General features: G+C 34.7%; 3 protein-coding genes and 2 non-coding genes across 5 annotated transcripts in view; 2 read left to right on the top strand and 3 right to left on the bottom strand.

The window, feature by feature from the left end:
• Nup54 (nuclear pore complex protein Nup54) overlaps positions 1–12262 on the bottom strand; it is a 44338-nt gene extending 32076 nt beyond the window's left edge. The window contains exon 1 of the mRNA XM_089642873.1: positions 12103–12262. Coding sequence (XP_089498999.1) covers positions 12103–12169 — 67 coding nt within the window. The 5' untranslated portion in view covers positions 12170–12262. The remainder of the gene's footprint in view (positions 1–12102) is intronic.
• Positions 116–6648, top strand: LOC149414731 (uncharacterized). Its single transcript, XM_089643234.1, has 3 exons — positions 116–236; positions 4796–5171; positions 5631–6648. The coding sequence occupies exons 2-3, from the start codon at positions 4811–4813 to the stop codon at positions 5981–5983; spliced, it is 714 nt and encodes a 237-aa protein (XP_089499360.1). The 5' UTR covers positions 116–236; positions 4796–4810; the 3' UTR covers positions 5984–6648.
• A 3459-nt stretch (positions 12263–15721) lies between the features above and the next one.
• On the bottom strand, positions 15722–15840 carry LOC149414729 (5S ribosomal RNA). The gene has a single exon (XR_016303958.1). It is a non-coding gene; the product is annotated as a 5S ribosomal RNA (ribosomal RNA).
• A 322-nt stretch (positions 15841–16162) lies between these two features.
• Positions 16163–16281, bottom strand: LOC149414728 (5S ribosomal RNA). Its single transcript, XR_016303934.1, has one exon. It is a non-coding gene; the product is annotated as a 5S ribosomal RNA (ribosomal RNA).
• A 3888-nt stretch (positions 16282–20169) lies between these two features.
• Positions 20170–21306, top strand: part of LOC149414727 (box C/D snoRNA protein 1-like) — a 37931-nt gene continuing 36794 nt past the window's right edge. Inside the window, exon 1 of the mRNA XM_089643380.1 lies at positions 20170–20270. Coding sequence (XP_089499506.1) covers positions 20263–20270 — 8 coding nt within the window. The 5' untranslated portion in view covers positions 20170–20262. The remainder of the gene's footprint in view (positions 20271–21306) is intronic.

Below are 21306 nucleotides of genomic sequence, written 5' to 3'. Positions count from 1 at the left end.
TGGTCATGTAATCCATTTGACTGAAACGCAACGTTGGGGCAAGGTTCACCCGGTGGGGACTTTGTGGGAAGGAAGTTGTGGTTTGGGATGAATCACGGTGATTAAAATGGAAAACCCACTAGGATACCGAATACCAGCATTCCTAATATAGAAGCCCGGGGAATTGCAGAGCCACATTCAGTCGGTGCGTTATTGCAGACAGTGCAGGTTCTCTGGATTAACTCTCAAAACTTCAAGTGAGTACTTTCAACATTTATTATTAAGCCCTATCTCAACAAATGGATTGTAATCTTAGCATAGGCGTCGGGTGGGAATGCTACCTTTGTTCTACCGGTATTTCAATGGGGGATGCTCCTAGGAACTAGCGTCATTGATCCCTTTGGCATCGGTGCACAGTTGCTATGCCAAATGCACGCCTAATATTTGTACACGAGAATGAGTCATTTTTGAATGATTTGCCAGCCTCTGCGTTTCCTCCCTCCTACGAAATAACCCAAATTCAGTTATTCTTTCTAATTCGTCTAAAAGTAAAGTCGATTCTGTTTTTACACGGTTTCAATAGAACACAGTCAATACAAAATGTAAATAATCATTCTTATTAGAATTCTCGTATATTCCAATACATAATGTTACTATAATCAATACCTAGGAGGTATTGCTATAATGCACCGTTCACGAAGGTTATCTTTTTGACAGGCCCCCTTCCACCTATGATATCCGAACAGCTCGGGAAGTTTTGAAGCAAAAAATTGACCACCACCTCGAGATAGTTCGTGCCTGGGGTAAGGCCAACTTCGTCAGTTTCAACGTCTCAAAAACCCAAGCGTGTCTGATTTCGGCAAAGAGGGAGATCAATGACTGTCTGGTGCAATTTGATGGGAGCACTCTCCCCAATAAAGACTCCATTGAAATGCTTGGAGTTACTATATCAGACCAGCTCAAGTATCGGGGATCCATAGAAGCCAGAGTAAATCAGGCCTCCAAAAAGTTGGGCGTCTTGTACAGGGCTAGGAGATTCTTCAACAGTGACCAGCTGCTGACCCTGTACAAGTCTCAAGTCCGCCCAACTATTGAATTTGGGAGCCACCTTTGGGCTGGTGCCCCAAAATACTTAATAAACCTGCTTGAATCTGTGCAAAGGAGAGCGATCCGTCTGATTGACAATCCGTTGTTAACAGACCGATTGCCTTCTCTAATGCATAAACGCAATGTAGGCATGCTGTGTCTGTTCTACAGGTATTTCAATGGAGCCTGCTCCAAGGAGCTAGCAGCATTGATTCCTGATGCACCGGTGCACGTGCGCGAAACTCGACGGACACGAACTGAACACCCGTTCACGGTTGACGTTGGCTTCATGAGAACGGGCCGTTTTTACGACTCGTTTTTGTGTAAGTCGGCTCGTATGTGGAACGAGCTACCGGTATCTGTTTTTCCTCCCTCCTATAATCCGAGCCTCTTCAAGGCCCGTATTAACAAATCCCTTCCTACAGCCCCTACCTTATTCCGCCTCACAACGCCGCCCAACCGGGTGGTGACATAGTTCCCCTGTCTGTACACTGCACAGGCAGGGACACTCTTGTGAGGTGTCACATAAAAACTTGTGTTCTTGGTAACAACCTTAAAGGTACCCGGTGTTGCTGGAGGTTATCCTTAGGAGATAGACATATACCATGGTGGATTTTTCTGTAGGCCTTTTTAAGATATACAATTCCGTAGTACATTATTTTGAGGTATCTCATAAGGTTTAGCCGTTAGGTCAGGTTAATGTAATTTAAAGTATTTCTTTTACGACTTAATTACAAAACATTGATTTTTATCTATTTTCTATAAATATATAAACTTTCCGGAAGAAATTTTCTAAATGATAGTGAAAACCCCATCAAAACCCGTTGTGTAGTTTATAAGAACTAAGCGCACAAACAGACAGACATGGATACCCACTTTATTTTATACTATTTAGATTGCAGGCTAATGCATCTGGTGATTCTTAATGATTATCAGGAATTCCAGGCACTTCGAATTAGTTAGCCTACTTTTACATTCCGTGCAATTATTAATGGTTATGATCATTCATACGTAATATGGGAATAATTATGTCTCAAGTCCACATTTCATAAAAGTGGAATACATTATTCCAGAGGGTGGTTAAAACAGTTTCTACTAAGTTTGTTGATAATACAACTAGTAAATGTCTCCATAGTTTGAAATATTTTTTTAAATCACGGAATAACAATGAATTTTTGTCAAAAATGTGATTTATTTACTATATACCAGTTATTATTAATTAACTTTTTTTGTCATTTTTTTTAATATTAATTATCCTTTTGCCTCACATAATGTTGTCATTCTTTGCCTCTGTTTTAAATTGCAAAATTAATATATTATCATTCTAATATTTCATATTCTTTAACCTTTAGAGGTCGGTGTCCTGCATTTGCAGTGTTGAAGAATCGTGGCCATGCACGGTACGAAGCACTGCAATTGCAGTGTCGACCTTATAAATTCAATTTGCCTTCGGATATTGCCACTAGGTTAGTTAAGGCATAAAGAGGTCGGTGTCCTGCATTTGCAGTGTTGAAGAATCGTGGCCATGCACGGTACGAAGCACTGCAATTGCAGTGTCGACCTTATAAATTCAATTTGCCTTCGGATATTGCCACTAGGTTAGTTAAGGCATAAAGAGGTCGGTGTCCTGCATTTGCAGTGTTGAAGAATCGTGGCCATGCACGGTACGAAGCACTGCAATTGCAGTGTCGACCTTATAAATTCAATTTGCCTTCGGATATTGCCACTAGGTTAGTTAAGGCATAAAGAGGTTGGTGTCCTGCATTTGCAGTGTTGAAGAATCGTGGCCATGCACGGTACGAAGCACTGCAATTGCAGTGTCGACCTTATAAATTCAATTTGCCCTCGGATATTGCCACTAGGTTAGTTAAGGCATAAAGAGGTCGGTGTCCTGCATTTGCAGTGTTGAAGAATCGTGGCCATGCACGGTACGAAGCACTGCAATTGCAGTGTCGACCTTATAAATTCAATTTGCCTTCGGATATTGCCACTAGGTTAGTTAAGGCATAAATAAAAATGTCACTTCATCAAGTCGGTATTGTCTACATGTTGGCTTTAATGAAAAAATCTTTTTATTTATTGAAGTTTCTTGCCGTTCTCCTACAGGTTAAAAGGTATTCCTTTATGTAGGATTTCACTTCTAAGATTCTCGATATTTATTTATTTATTAATGACCTTTTTATTGGCATTTTATAAACGAATTTGTTTATTATACATAACTAAACTGCCTCAGTAACAATCTTTTGTATTTGTCAAGTGATAAATTAAAGATATCCAGTGATTCGGTATAATGATTTCCCTCCATAAGTATTCTGGACAATGAGGAATACATATGGTAGTTAGTCCCAGAATTTCTGCATTGAAATAAATCCTGACTTCTAGCATTATGCAGTGGAATACCAAAGCATATCAATGCAAGCAATTACTGGAGTAGATTGATGATCATCAATATTGTCACTCTCATTAGAGAGTTTATTTGTAATACACTTCATTAACGCATGTTCGACATCTTCAATTTAATCAAATGTCAACCACAATGGAAAATCAGAGAGGCCTTTCAAACACAATATTCTTCCTATTAGAGCATGTCAGGTTTTTAATTTAAAAATGATTCTCATTTCCGATCTTTTCAGATTAACTTCAGTGAACCATGGTGTTTTAAATGGTTCCTTTTTTTTAATTTATTTTATATTTTCACCATTTAATTAAGTTCATTCATGTCTTTTAAAAATATGTTTTGACTACAGTATAAACATCCACAAATACAATGTTTATTTATGTATATTATCAAAAATAATGTCCACATAATGTTGAATATAAACATCTATTACTAAGAAAGGGTAAATATTTAATCATTGTGGTTTCCTCGATAGGTAGCTTGCAAAATGCAATCTACATCATTGGGCTCACCTCAATATATAATGCCATGTACAGGATATGACGGTTTACGTACCATTACTATTATTTACATAATGTATTTCACAAGTCCGCGAAATCTAGAATAATTGCGTATCCGTTGTAAGTCCGAAAATGCCATTTCTCAGGACAGTTTAAAAGTCCGTGGTGTTGGTGAATCCTTTGTGCGTATGATATAATTATCATTACAAGAAGATATACAATGAAAGCGTGTTCTCTATATAAAATTAGGTTAGGTCTATAAAGAGGCGATCACTCATACGATGAACTTGAAATAAAATTAAATGTTTCTTCATTAGAAAAACGTAGGAAAGACTTTGATCTCATCTGCATTTTCAAAATTATTAACAGTATGATTGACTCACCTACTTTGTTTCATCTCATCCCCTTCAATATCCCTTCCCGTAAACTCAGATTTGTTTTTCCTCAATCAACATTCCACAAATTATGGATACCATTCACCAATGTCCAGAATGTCTAGACTGGTCAACTCAAGTCACCTTGAATTTTTTGGTGTAAGCCTAAATGATTTTAGTCAGTCTACGTGAGTAATATTTTGTATTGATATGGCTGAAGTCGTGAACTCCATCAAAACCTTGATCCTGTCTTGACTTGACATTATCTCTATTGTTTTTGTGTCCTATTTTTGTCATGGCATATATTATTGTACCATTTCTGTTGAATTAACTTTGTGTAATATGTAATGTGCTAATTGGACTTGGTCCGTTAGTAAATAAATAAAATAGTGAAATGGAATACGTTTTCACAAAACTACCGTTTTCGTTACAATAAAGTTTGACTTTTTTAATTACAGCAATCAAGATCCAAGATGGCTCCATACAACAGTCACAATCAATACCAGTTTAATGAAGACGCCCAACAGACCCACCAGCCGTTCGCCTTTCCCGGAATCTCAAAACCAGTCACGGTAGAGTCACCGATAACCGAAGAGATCATCAACAAAGTCACCCAGATCGTAAACGAATTCATCCCCAACACGACATCCGTTTACGACAATATCGATGAGGCCGCAAATGCCATGGGAGTGGACGGGAACTCAAACAGCGCAGGTGGTGCCGTCACGGATAGTTTGTTACCGGATATCATCAACCAGGCAGGGAACGGAATCGGAGAAGCGGTCACGGAAGTCAAGGAGCTGACGACTAACTTCAACGGAGATTCCGTATTCGGTGAGCGATTTCTTGAATTAATTTAACCCATATGGGGCCCGTCCCTTGAATTTGCAGTGTTAAAGAATCATCCCCACACACTTTACGAATTACAGAGTCCACCTTGTACATTCATTTTGCCTTAGGATATTAACTCTACAAGGTTGGTTAAAGATAAAAACTAAAATGCCACATTATAAGTATGGAATTGTCTATGTGTTGCCAGTAAAAAATATATATTTTTAGCATAAGTACAGTTTGATGCTTTGTCTTAATGCAGAAGAAGCATATACTTTCAGAACCCGCAAAGTAGATTTCCCACATAACAAGTTTTCATTAATTTAAATTTACCCTTATGTAAGTTTAGTGCCCCACATCTGGTGAGACTCGTTTTCCCAACCTTCGTTCTGCTATTATAATGTAAAAACACTATCACCGAGTGACAATCAACTTATAAATATTTGTCTTCTTCCGACGCAGAAACCATCACCTCTACCGTCCGCAGTTACCTCAGCGGCAAGGAGGAGGACCATGACTACCACGACAGCATAAACGGGGGAAGTATGGAGCACCACGATGCCAAGGGCAACCCCTACCTGTACCTGGTCATCGTGCTGGCCGTGCTAGTGGTGCTGGCCACCGTGGCGCTGCTGCTCTACATCCGCCACAAGCGCAGCGCATCCGCCAAGATCAGCCCCGGAGTCAGCATCGTGGGCAAGAACTTCGAGCCACATACCTTCGGCGACAAGACCCTGGCCGGACAGAGCACACGAGGTGAACAATACGGCGCTTGCGATGACCCGGCACAAGCCCCCAAACCGAGCAAGAAATGATTGATAAACGGACGATGATTATTATTGTTTAACTATAATGTGTATTATTCCTATAGTATATTAATTATGTAATTTTAATATAAGATGCTATAAACTGACAGTGTAATTAGTTCTTAGTGTATTACTGATCATCATCACGGAGCTACATTCCGAAAAGCAACTTGCATAATATATTATAACCCACCTTGATCGCCAAAAAATCGTAACTGAAAAAAACTAAATTTTACAGGAGATTTATTTTCATCTCTTTTTAAGAAATATACGAGTACCAAACTTTATAGAGAATACTGTTTATATTTATTTTATTTATCCTGAGTATGCTGAAAAACTGGACGTTCGAAGGACTCCATATATTTCAAGACTTAATATTCCACAGTTATTCTGTGATTTTAAATAAACAGAAGCTAACATATAAATAGTTTTATTTATTGTTATCAAGAATATTAGCAGAACTGTTTATAAATAAACTATTTTCATATAAACATTTTTATATAATAATTGGATAATTTGTATAGCGCCGTTTTTGTGAAATGTTCATATTATGTTTATCTTTTCCTAATGTTAGATATTACAAATCATTGAACATTTTATAAAACACACAGTAGCTTATAATTTAAAGGGAATTTTACAAAATGGCCAGCCAGAGATTTTAAAGAAGAATAAACCTAAAGTATTGTATTTAAAATAATAAATTCGCAAACTGAAAATGTAGTATTTTATTCGCCGGAACAATTTGGTTTACGTCAGATTTGCGGTAAGAAATGTAAATAATAATGGGTAATGAGACGAACGACATAATATTGCCTTTCATATTATGTAGAAAGATGTTTTATAAAGTTGCCCTGGACTAATAAACACCATATACCAAATATATATACACTTTTAACACAACAAAAATAATATTCTCCAGTGAACACACTTTTATAAAATTTAAAAAAAACATCTATGTTGTAATGTGTGGTGCTTACTGTCAAAAGGTTCAGAGTAAAAGAGGTGACAGATTACATTATAAGTTCAAAGCGTTTTATATAAATCTATATTGCTCGTCAAGGTGACAGATCCCATACAAAGAAATGATATTCCGCGGCAGTCCCCCAATTTATTTATTTATCTATTCACTTATACATACAGTTTATAGGTATACATATTGACATTGGGTGCAAGTAATACAGATAGCTGTTCCATATATAAAACGTGGTAGTAGAATGAAATGTGATATGCAACTGTATATACATGATTGAAGCTTAGGTAGTAATGTTCTGTGAACACCTCACTAGGAGAACCTGTGCTGAGGTGTTCGCATGGGTGTTATTCTGCCTTCATAGGTGGAAACACAATTTCCTCCTTGGAAGTCTCCACCGTAGTTCCACCCATGGTGGCTGTATTTTACATTATTATGTTAAAAGTTATCTGACCCCCTCTCCAGGGGAAGATTATAGCGTAGTGTGTCAGCCCAATATATAATATATACATGCCACTCCCAATTTATGCGTGTGCAATAAAGCGTAATGTGTCTAAGGCTTAAAATGCACTTGGGGTGAAATTTCACAAATATGCATTGTAAAAGTGTTATATCATTATTTAAAACGGGTTGCTGGAATAACATTAACATGATTAGACCTGGGATTATCGAGACATCTATAAGTTGCGTAAAGAGATAACTGATTTCCACAGTAAAATTGGATAATTTGGTAGCGTTGTTCGTACATAGGTCTTTTTATAATGATTTGCCAGACTATACTGATCATAAATTAATGTAAAAAATTGAATTAAGGTAAATCAAAAGGTTTTTTTTAAATCTTATTAAGTGTGGCCAGAAATCCCGAATAATTATCAACTATTTAATCATATTCATATGTACGGGCGCAAACAAATAATTTGTCTTAATATTTTAAAGCATAGCTTGCAAAAAGTGTACTTTAATATAATCTTACATTCGCACAGAGCGCACGCAAAAATATAGCTCCACAAAGATCATCTGAATTTATAGCCTATAATATGTAAAAATCAAAAAATATCGGTAAACATTTTCATGAAGTCAGTGCAGTGAAATATCTACAAACTGTGAACTCTGCGTAGTCTCATTAATGATTTCAAGTGAACAAACAAAAGATTATATAAAATGAAAAATTTACAAAACAATACATTTATAGCCATGGAGAGAGGTTGTAGATATAAATCAAATCATAATAGAGATATAAACAATAGAGATATAAACAATAGAGACATAAACATTATTCACAAACCATCAGAGAAATATTCTTTTATGGACTGATCTGCCTTTTATCAACTATTCCAAAATTGTTTGAGAAACTTCTTTTAAATAAAATCATTCACTGTATCAAGCCAGTAATTTCACCTAACCAACATGGTTTCACTTCAGGAAAATCTCCTTTGTCCAATCTTTTAATTTACCAAAACTATATATATCCGAATCCATGTCTAAAAAGTTACAAGTTGATTCAGTCTATACTGATTTTAGCAAAGCATTCGACAAAGTTAATCACGATCTGTTGTTAAAAAAGCTTCATAAATTAGGAATAGCAGGGTATTTATACATGTGGTTTAACAGTTATTTAAGTAACAGGCAATTGGCTGTTAAAATTGATGGCTTTATTTCTTATAAATTTACTGCAACCAGCGGTGTCCCCCAAGGGTCACATTTGGGACCAATTTTATTTTTGATATTTGTGAACGATGTGCTCACTATATTCAACGATGTCGAAGTTTCAATGTTTGCGGACGATATGAAAATATACAAAGCTATAAGAAAATCGAATGACCGTCAAACATTGTCAAATAACTTGTTTGGTGGCAAGAGAATTATCTACAACTAAATATAAACAAATGTCTAATTATGAGATTTCATAGAATAAAAAATCCAATTATTTATGATTACTCCATCAATGATGTAGTTATAACCGAGGTGAATGATTTAGGTGTAAACTTTGACCAAAAAATGAATTTTATAAACCATTTTGAAATTATATAAAATAAAGCTTTGAAAATGTTGGGTTTTGTTTTAAGAATTTGCAGTCAATTTAAAAATATTCAAACCTATAAAAATTTGTATATGTCATTGGTTAGGAGTCAAATTGAGTACAGCTCGACAGTGTGGGCACCTAGTTACGCTAGTCATTCACTCACGATAGAAAGAATTCAGAAAAAATTCTAAGATTTATTAATTTCAGAATGGGTATTACAAGGGAATGCGTCAACTATGATTTGCTACTATGTCAACTCAATTGATTAAAATTATCTGAACGTAGAATAGTTAACTCTTTGCACGCAGCCGTATCAACTGTTGTTACGGCAAAAAGTCTATACTCACACGCGGCTGTATCAACAGTTGATACGGAAACTTTGATGGCCGATATTCCAGTGCTCTTTCGTCATAAATGTATTTCTTGCTCACTTGGACATTCGTAGAACTATCACGATGCTGACATCTACAAGAATTTCTCAAAAATAAAATTGTATTTCATAAAAAAAGATCGATAATCAAGTGCGCCTCTTCGCGCCTTTTAGTCATTTAGTTTACATTTTTGTTAACGGATGGCGTTAGTACTAGTTTGTCATTCACAACTTTTCATAACTAAAAATGATAAGTGATCATGGTATCCCACTTGTGTCTATCAACGCAGTGGCCTAAGTACACACACGCCGAGTGAATGGCGGGACCACATTCAAAAGATACGGTACGTCTTTGTATGAAATTTTATGTTTTTGTTTTTATAAACATCTAAGAGTGTTGACACACGAGGATTATAATACTGTGGAGAATAATCTGTTCTGTCTATATAGTCCAATAAATCATGCCAGAATGCTATAATTTGGCATTTAATTGCGTGCATAGGTATATTAAAATATGTACCGCGTACGGGTATAGATAAAACGGAGCAAATTAACGCGTTCAAAAGGTTAATGACCTAAAATGTTTATATAAAATCTTAAATTCAATAATTGACTGAACTATTATACTTGATTTCTTTATATATACCTCGCAAACCAAGATCGAGGCATTATCTACCGTTCTATTTTGATAACTCCAACACAGAATCTCAATTCTATACCCCCGTTCGCCGTATACAAAATTTGGGTAGTGACTATAAAGATGTTGTTGATATATTCAACACATCATTCACCAAATATAAACAAGTCATTACCCAATTTATTTCAGAAAGAAGTATATCAAATATAATATAATTTAATTATAGAAACTACGTAGCTCTGTTTATCTTACCAAATTTCCTAGTATTGTATTTTTCCATCTTGCATGGTGCAGTGTCTAGTTTCCACTTTATTTCGTTTTGACATTGTTTTTGTTTAAGAGGTTGTGTTTTATTATGTCTTCTATTTTCTTTTTGATTTTGTTTTTTGATTTTACTTTGATTTTGTTTTTTTTTTGTTTTATTTTGTTGTGTTTATTTAGATATTCTTTGTAAAAAAATAACGGAACATGCTGTCTATCAGTGCCCTCACTGTTTTTTGCGCTAAAATTGTCAAATTAAGCCAAATCTCGACGGTGTGAGAAGTAATTATGAACTTACCTTGGGGCAAACGTATTATGCTTCATTTTAGTTGAAATAATAAAGGAAAAACATGGAAAAAAACAGAAAATAGTTTGAGAAACAAATTATAAGCGGCCATGTTGATTTCGCTATATGCACAGCGACTAGTCGACAGGGGGCGTGGCCAACATATCCGAGCATACCCGAGGTGTTCCGAGTTGCAAAATCAGTGAAACGCGGTGGGCGGTGAAACGAAACGTCAGAAATGGCGTTGTAATAATATAATGTAAACAAACCTTTTTAGAACTACGCTAGGTTTGTGATACAAAAGAAAGTGCCCCCTTTATAGCGCCTGCTCGCGTCAAGGCAAGAAAAACATCCCAGTTTTCAAGTAGTTTAGCGGCTACGCTAGGTTTGTGTAACATGGTTTGTGATTCAAAAGAAAGTGTCCCCTTCATACCGCCTGCTCGCGTCAAGGAAAGAAAAACATCCCAGTTTTCAATTAGTTTAGCGGCTACGCTAGGTTTGTGTAACATGGTTTGTGATTCAAAAGAAAGTGTCCCCTTAATACCGCCTGCTCGCGTCAAGGCAAGAAAAACATCCCAGTTTTCAATTAGTTTAGCGGCTACGCTAGGTTTGTGTAACATGGTTTGTGATTCAAAAGAAAGTGTCCCCTTAATACCGCCTGCTCGCGTCCAGGCAAGAAAAACATCCCAGTTTTCAATTAGTTTAGCGGCTACGCTAGGTTTGTGTAACATGGTTTGTGATTCAAAAGAAGTGTCCCTTTTATACCTATACTTCACTTCGGGTATGCTCGGATATGTTGGCCACGCCCCCTGTCGATTAGTCGCTGTGCATATAGCGACTCCCATCAAGTTCCCGGCCAAAAGTACGATGTAAAATGGCCGTGAAGTGGGATATTTTTATAAATATGTCATATTTATTTTGAGTGTAAAAATGAAACGAAGTGAAATTTGTTCTAAGTGAAAGCTTTGCGCCTGAGAACAATACCACGGGCACAGTTTGAGATCATCAGGAATTAGTAATTATGTCGGGAAAGTGTTAAATTTTACTGGGCACACGTAGTCAGCATATACCAAAATAACATGTAAAAGCCCAGCCGGGCGTGAATTTAGAAATAAATAAATAATAATTAAATTAGCGCCATCTATGAACGTGAATATTGTGATGTACGCTACGTTTACCTTTAAGATAGATCAACTCAGGAACTTCTAATTTTCTTGATGGTAATGATGACATGTTGTGCAAAATAATATATAATTATGGTGTGATACGTTATATTTAATACCTACAATGACGACAAAAGCGTCGATTTATAATTTTAGAAATGTTGCGACCATATCAAATCAAAGATTTAATAGTAATTTATGTATGTGGGCACTCTTCCTTTGAGGAAAATCATCAATGATTTAAACAATACAATGAACAAGGATAGCTCAAATATAATATTTTTTTAAACACAGTTGACCAAGACGTCTTGGGAATTCAAAGGATATTCACATTCATTTACAGATGTGTCAATATTTACAAGGAATTTCGGATAACGAGTTTCTAACCTAAAACATAATTAAATAGTTGAATACTAACGTTTTGCCGCACTGCCGAAACCCATTTGTGGCGTGGACGTATTGGGGGTGCCGAAATTGAAAGCCATGTCGCTTTTACTAAGCTGACTTTTAAAATGTTAAAATAAACCAAACACAAAAAAACTCGAACTTCAAACGCTTCACAAAATTGACAAATTTAACCATAGACTAATTGGAAAGAAACGTCAAAGGACAAATTCCTAAGAGAAATCATTTCCGCTTACCATAGACTACTAAATGCTAAATATGCTGCTAATAATATTTTAAAGAGGGGTATATCTGAACACGTTTAACATAATATTATTTTGTTATCGTCATATTATATATTCATTTGGCCTATAGCAAAAATAAATCTTTTAGTCAAAAGAGTTTCTTGAATAATATTACTAAAATCAAATCGTATTCGACAAACATTTCGCACAAAAATAAACGCTATAGTATTCCCAGGCAGAGTCATGATCCATTCAAAAGGAACGTACGTCGGAATTTAACGGGTATCAATTCTGTCTAGACCGATGAATAAAATACATAATATTTTAGGCGGTTTTCATGGAATCGAAAAAAACGCGAGTTGGTACTATTTTCATTTACATACGCGCACAAGTTTATTTGTTAAAATAAATTATTTACATTTTAAAAATAATTAACCAAAAAATCGTCAAATGACATTTTCAAAAAAGAAAGCAATAAATATATTTTTTATCAAAAAAAATGTCAAGCTTTCTAAAAATTTCGATATTCAAAATTGGGTGGTCAAATTACCTTTTCATTACGGATCACCTTCGAATTCGAAGTGTTAGAAATCTAGAAATAAGTTGTCCCGGACCGAAACTTAGATAAACTTTATTACGATAATATATTCCTTAACTATTAGTTTTAGGGTATAGTTATTAACGAATAAGAAAGTAATTAATGTTCAATATCTACCTCACCCCTTGCGAATTTTATTACCATTGTGTGTGTTTTATGAAATGGCTTCATCGATGACGTACGTACGATAACAAAACAGTATTTTAACTTATCTATCTGTTTTGTAATAATTTGAGCACTACTTAAAAGTTTATTTACAGTGAAAATATTATTATTTTAAAATTGCCCATTCAAATGAAATATTTCATAACACATAAATAATTGTCACAAATTAATGCCATGTAAATTTTAAGTGTAATGCTAAAAATAATATATGTAATGAGAGTATCTACAATCAAAATTAAATACTTCGGGGAAATAAAAATGTTTACAGTTAAAATACGTCTTTAAACTTTAAAGGGCCCTTAACCTGTTGAAACACGTTTTGCTGTTCGCAACTGACGAAGTTTAATCAATCACTAAAGGCTTTACATTCTTATACCTAGATGGCGTTAGTAATCTACAGTAGTACTATATATTAATTTTGATACAGATATTGATAAATAGTATTAATAATTCATTGGTATTGACATAAAAAATCGGTAATATTATCTTATGCAACTAATTTCTATTATTTATTATTTTCGTCATGAGAATGTTTCATCATCGGTAAGCAGGTACCTACATCCATAAAGTACTTACCCGAGAGGAAATAATTATATTTTATTTTGATTATTTTATGAATGGAATGCATTTGAAATGTTTGAATTCCCGCACCTCTCATCTGTTTGCAGTATTCCATCTTTCATTGCAGATTTTTGCCGCCGAGAAAACAGTGTCTTTTTTCAGTTTTCACCGGATAGATTTATTGATTAAATTAAATAATCATAATATGTCGCTGAGATCCTTCCCACCTTCCTCGACCTTCATTCGCATTTCCCACCACCAATCTAAACGAAGTAAGACCACAATGATTACTAATGTAATGATATTTATTAATTTTCAAAATTTTCAGTAGTTAGCCATTTTATTTAGAACGATTATTTTTCGCAAGTCATATTTTCAATTGATTTTTATTTGTAACTTCATTTTTTAATATATGTTTTGAGATGGTTGCGGGCTCGATACCCGCTACAAGCACAGGAGCGACGTGCATATAATATTTATATTGGTAGGTATATGAGTGGTTGAAAATCAAAAGGTACTTAACCACCATTTTGACTTTTTTTGAGATTTAAATGCCAACACGTTCTCCTGGATCATAGCCATGTTTGAAATATTATTTCAGTGCCAAAACATGGTTAAATCCTTAGTTATAGCTTGTTAAAAATCGTCTTCAATTTCAAAACGTACTTAAATCCAAAATCGTTTGTTTTCAAAACGTACTCAAATCCAACAACCAATAAGGGCCATGGAATTGGCAGCCATATTGGTTTTTTAACCAATCAATGGGCTACTTTCTGTGCAACGGACACCATAACAAGAAACACGTTTTTGGTGAGTGGTTTTGAAGTTGATTTGGTCGTGATTTTTTTGAGTTATTAACGGTAATTTTGAAAATTAAACAAAAATGAGAGAATCAATTTGTTCTCCAGTTGTACCAGCACGCACTGGAAAAGGCAGAAAGCGTTTAAGGCGACCGGAAGAGTAGACAATCAATAAACAAAAAGTTATAAGATGAGTTCCATCATAAATAAACCAATCAAGTTCCATCATGCTACTAAGTAAGACATCTGTGGTGTATTCAAAATTTTATGGTTTTTGTCAAAAAAAAAATTGTTTATATAATAATTACCTATCTTTTCTATATTTTATACTTCAGTGGAGTATTTTTGTACTACCGAAGTAGGAATATTTCCTGTAGGAATATTTTCCGTGCCATATATATTTTCCTTCATTTGTGTCACTTGAAAGTACTAGTTTTTTTGGCGGTATTTTTATTATAAGCTTGAAAATCAGTAAATATGTTTATAATGATCCATTTATACCATAGTGTTATCATAATGTAAATACATTAGTGGATGTTTGATCATTACAAAAAGGCAATTATCTATCTACAACACTTGAATTAGGATCTAAAGTCAATGATTTATTTACTAATTTGAAATTTATGCAGAGTTTCCTTTCTCTTAGGACCATATATTGGGTTCAAACAAATATTTTCTGTACACATATTTCTAAATAATATCCTTCTCTTATTTTTATATATTCTGCTACTGAGCCTCCTAGATATCCGTTACTCTGCAATCATCAGACAAAAGCACTCAACTGTCGCGCTTTGAGAATGGTGAATCTCAAGTAGAAGTATCAGGATTTAATGTATGAATCAATTTACAGTCATTTTGCATGCAAGGATTTCTGCATTGCATTGTTGAAGTGAAACTTCTTTACGCGCGTCATGCAATTTCGAGGAGTAAAACCAACTCATGACCGAAACGAAAATGCGGGACCGATTAAAGTTCATTTGATGTAGTAAAAGTTTTGAAGTAAAATATAAATGCTTCTTAGCTCATCTCGACAACTGGCGTTGGTGGTGTAATGGTCAGCATAGTTGCTTTCGAAGCAGTTGATCCGAGTTCGATTCTCGGCCATGGAATATTATTTTTTTGTTTTTAAGGAATTTTTTTTTTTTAATGGTTGACCATAATATCAATCCACTAAGTAATATTTTAGGCCTGTAGCATAATTGAAAAGTTAAAGAATGATATAAAATTTTTTATGATGTTAACGATAAAAAAATGAAAAAAAACATAAAATTAAAATAAAAAATGGGCCAACGGCACGCGGTGTTCCCAAGCGGTCACCCATCCAAGTACTGACCGCGCCCAATGTTGCTTAACTTCGGTGATCGGACGAGAACCGGTGTGTTCAAAATGGTATGGTCGTTGGCAAAAGTTAAACAATATTAATTTCTATTCTACCTGCCAATAAATATATGAAAATTAGTATAAAAAAGCCCTAATAATATTGAAAAAATTAGCAAGGTGTGTGCGAGGTTGATAAAAATAATCATTACATACGCGCTTGAAAAAGATCGTAATTACATTAATAAGTTTGTAGGAATTTTTTTTTTCAATGGTTGACCATAATATCAATCCACTAAGTAATATTTTAGGCCTGTAGCATACTTGAAAAGTTAAAGAATTTTATGATATTATTAATTATAGTAATGATAAAAAAATAAAAAAAACATGAAATTAAAATAAAAAATAGGCCAACGGCACGCGGTGTTCCCAAGCGGTCACCCATCCAAGTACTGACCGCGCCCAATGTTGCTTAACTTCGGTGATCGGACGAGAACCGGTGTGTTCAACATGGTATGGTCGTTGGCAAACGCTAAACAATATTAATTTCTACTCTACCTGCCAATAAATATATGAAAATTAGTATAAAAAAGCCCTAATAATACTGAAAACATTAGCAAGGTGTAAATATTATATACCTAGTTTAACTCACTCTCCTAACTCATCTTCGCTGTCTACAGGCAGAGCGCACGACTGTGGTCGTGAAGAACCGAGGTTCGATCCCCGCTTTAACTAATTTTTTTTTTCTTTTTTTATAACTTTTAATTTTTTTTATCACATGCTACTTATAAATATGTCAATAGACAGAAAAAAAGAGAGAATGAAATGAAAAGAGAGAGAGAGAAGAATACTAGAAGTTTCACTTCTGTCTTGCGTAGGCTTGACACACCCATTTTTTATTTTTTAAATATAGTGCTTTCCATTTCATAGAATCTAAAATTTGTTTTTGTTTAATGTATACACGTTAATCTAACCTTTATAATATTATCATTTATTAAACCTTTTTGCAAAAGTTTTTTACCCACATTTAAGGTATTCGCTTGCAAGGATTTCTGCATTGCGTTTTTTTTTAAATGTAGTGGTCTCCATTATATAGAATCTAAAAATTGGGATATTATCTTTTTCTATTTTCCTGTGTCTTGTTCTCTTTCATATTTTCGTTTAGATTATTATTATTATCTTCTTCTTCAATGATAGACAAATTGGTCTATTTTTATTATCCGCAGGTAATACTCTATTTTAAAATAAATAATGTTTGGCTTTAAAAAGACATTTATTTTTTTGTTAATATGAATATTTCATCTATGCATATACAAATGATGTAATTTCTTCACTACACCCCTGGCAGAGAAGTATTATCAAACACAGTTTATGAGTTTCAAAGACTTCACTTTCAAAATGTATCTAAATCCATGGTTCAATATCAAAATGTATCTAAGTCCATTTTTAAATATTAAATAAGTAATTAATTATCTATCAGATTTTTATTTCAAAAACAGATTTAAAATGTTTTATTTTACCTTCATTTTTACAAAACATTTAATTTTACTTTATTATACTTAAATGCTATGAAACAGTTTTCTTGCTTTTGCCAAAAATTTGGTTCGTGGAGATAAGTACGTTTTGATATTATACTACTCATATAATGTTATTTCCATCTGTATTATTAATCTATTGGGATTGGTTGTTCTATAAACCCACGAAAATATCCTTGTAGCTGTCATACGAGACGAGACGTGACGTAGTTCAATTTGTAATAAACTACACTCTAAAATATGTTTTTATTTCTTTCTCAACGACGCGCAATGGGAAAAAGAATGTAAGAAACTTGAGATAGGATATTGTTTTCGCTCTAGCGACGGGAAACAAAAACTGATTACTATTAGTTTGAGTGCGCGCTACTAGATGGGGACTACTGTAATTTAACTGGTTTGATTTTCTTCTTTTACCAAAATAACAAAAATAAAGCATTGTTAATCGCATTATTACAAAATGTTAAAAATATATTTTTGCATGTACTTACTTACCTAGATTCTTATTATATAAATGTTATACGTCGGTCCATTTGTAGAGGTTGTTAATTCATATTTATAGCAAATGTATTCATTTGATTTCGAGTCGAGAGGTTCATGGATTGATTTCGCTCTCAGATCATTATTGATCCGTGATTTCGCCATTCCAATATTCTGTTTGGTATTGAAGTGGATTTTTCTACGTATTTTTAAACCCTTTTGGCCTGGGTTGTGAAATGTTGGAAATTATGTTTTACTTACAGTATTACTTAAAGTATTACTTTTAAGATAAAAAATGCAAAGATTTTTTGATGTGAAACATTTTTTGGCGCGCCTAGGGGGGTAAAATCGACTCTTGCGTAGCAAGACGGGACGGCGCTCTTGCACGGAATCAAGCTTCATTCGGCCAGACTCGTGACTCATCGGCTCTTTCCGCCCGGCCGCCAAGACACTGTGCGGGGTAGACTCATCGAATAACTTTCTAAGCTCATCTCAAAGATTTTTCTTCATTCCAAAGTAAAGGATGGTATAACGCATTGTTTTAATGTACAATACTTTTTAAATTTTTAATATATTTCACATCTGCCAGGCGTACCGTGAAGCCTATTTTTTTAAATGGAATATTGGTGATCCATGAAATAAAAAAATATACATTGCTATCAAAAACATGTTTTTAATGATTATTTTTTTTGTGTGTCCCCAGTCAAGTACCCCTTCTTCCTCGGGCTTGACGACCAAGGGCTTCAGGGTTGCGGGGGTGGGGGGGACCCTGCCTCTGGAGAGCTGACCAATTCAGGTAAACCTTTCTATATCTTCTTCTGACTTACAACTTACATGACTCCTTGACCAAGTACATATCAGATACAGACCTGAGTGGTAGATATAATCATTATCGCCCTGGTGAAAGACCGCCATTCGGAAACGAAACATTGCTGGATCAGATCTGAATAGCCGGGTAATTAATTCCCAACTGTCCTTTACCAAAGGCGGCTCATGACTTTTGAGTGTGATAGAGTGGCTAAGTTTGAAAAATTCGACATTACAATGTTGTTTAGTCCAAAATGATTTTTTTTTTTAGAAAAAATTCTTTTCTCGATGAAGATTTTCAGGTAATCGGTGCGGCGCACTGCCAAACTGAAATTTCCTGTAAATCTTTGTGCATTTTTTTTCAGGAAAAAAAAGTTTTTGGCTACAACAACATCTACAATGCCATTTCTTTATTTTTATATTAGTACTCTTTTTTTTATTTTTTTTTTTTATTTATTTTTTTTTACAGTATTACCGCACAAGAGTCCCAACTGCTCCCGTCTGAAGCCAGTGAGACTATGGCATCCCCAATTGGGGTATGTTGTGAGGCTTAGGGTATTGGGGAGGGGAGGGAGATGGGGAAGAAGAAGGTGGGGAAGTACCTGGCTATTCAGATCTGGTCACCAAACACGGCTAAAGCCATTTCAAGCAACGTTTCAATTCTGAATGGTGGTCTTACACCAGGGCGATACTGAGAGTATCTTCCACTCTGGAACGTGCCGCAAATATACTATATATTATTTTTAATTAATTAATTGTGAAATAACACAAATTAATCAAATAAAATTTATTTGCGCACGCCGGGTTCGAACCCGCGACCTTCGGATCTGTAGTCAAAAGCGTATACCACTAGACCACGCCGGCACGGGTGTAAACTGTGCACCCTAAAGTTTAAGTTTAGACTTACGGAATTCAATACTTCGTTTGTGTGAAAGCACTATGAAACTCTAGTATACCCAAGTCACCAGCCGCCACCACCTCTTTCCCCTTTTCTTTCCCTTCCCACTCCTTTCAGTCTTACTCCATACCAGTGGCGGCTCGTGACTTGTGATGGTACTAGAGTGCTAATATTACAAAAATGGCATATTGATGTTCTTGTAGCTGAAAACAATTTTTTTTTTGAAAATTCGATTTTTTGTAAGAAGATTTTCAGGAAATCCGTCAAACTGGCCAAACTGAAATTTCCTGAAACTCTAAATAAAAAAAAAATCGAATTTGAGAAAAAAAAAGTTTTCAGGTACAACAACATCAATAATGTTATTTTTTGTAATATTAGCAATCGAGAAAACACAAAAGTCGTACAATTCAAGTCAATGATGCGCTGTACATTATTAGTTTGAAAAACGTTAAGTAGCCCAAGATCCGTTGGCAACACTGCTTCCCGCTATTTCATTTCACTGTAAACAAAGGAAACCGACGCCATTATTTAAAACGTGTTGTGTGAAACGATGTACGGACAGTGATATTCGACACAAGTTTCCAACCATAACTAGATAGAGAGTCCATTTCGAGAATAGTGCTGGAGATTGTAAAAATTTGAATACATAAACTTTCCTTCATATGCATCAGTTTGTGGTTGTCATTTTAATATCAGCAGCCGGCCAGAAAGTTGATTTATGGAGCACATGTTCAATGTTTATTTACGCTTCGTAAGTTGATATTTTGCCTGAGAGCGTTGACAATCTCCCGATGCACAGGTAAATACTAAAATACAAATAGATTAAAATCTGTAGCAGTTAAAATGTAACATTATTGTAGAAATAAAGTAAATACAGGATAATTTCAGGTAAATATTTCTTCTTTCTACGGCCTGGACAGTTCGCTGCCTTAGTTCTTGTATGTTCAATAGACCATTTAGCAAATTTTACAGGAGACGTTTTTTTGTTTTTACAGGCAAATTCTAAAAAATTCTCGATTTTGGTCATTTCGTTTAATACATATGTGTAACAGGAAATTATTAACGATCATTTTTCGAAGAATGAAGCTATAATATGCCCATATTATGACTTTAAAGGTGGACGTTGAACATGGCTTGAAAATGATGAATGATTATTTTGGATATTGAACATATCGTCTGGAGATTGAACAATTCAGTTCCCATAAGTTTGAGGTATTTTTTGTTCAATTAGCCAATTAGTGGTAAATTGTATATACAGGATGATTTTCAGATTTCAAATACTTTACTTTTATCTTAGTTAGCAGTTGACTTAAAGTATTACTTTAAAATATGCAAACAGAGTCCTTGAGTTGATTTTTCACAAAAACTGCTGTATATAAATCATCCAATATTTTGGAAGTTTGAAAACAATGCACAAGTACAAAGGTACCTACCGCTAATATACTACTATCGGTTGTCAGTGCATGCGTGATGTGAAATATTCTTACATCGTACGTATTACGGCCTCCGTGGTCTAGGGGTACTCTTGACTAGAAATCCGGAGGTCGCGGATTCGAATCCCGGCGTGCGCAAGTAAATTTTATTTGACTCATTTATGTTATTTTCACAAATTATTCATTTAAAATAACATATAGTCTATTTGCGGCATGTTCCAGAGAGGAAGATATGGTGTAAAGACCACCATAAGAATTGAAATGGCTTTAGCCGTGTTTGGTGATCAGATCTGAATAGATACTCACATACCATCTCTTTTCTCCTTCATCCTCCTTCCTCTCTTTCTCCTCTCCATCTCCTTCCCCTCCACATTACCTTCAGCCTCACAATATACTAATATA

This window comes from Hesperophylax consimilis, chromosome 19 (assembly GCF_061612785.1).
Source record: "Hesperophylax consimilis isolate HC1 chromosome 19, BYU_Hcon_1.0, whole genome shotgun sequence".
In the NCBI taxonomy this organism is placed as follows: Eukaryota; Metazoa; Arthropoda; class Insecta; order Trichoptera; family Limnephilidae; genus Hesperophylax; species Hesperophylax consimilis.
This window is presented reverse-complemented; position numbering and strand designations above follow the sequence as displayed.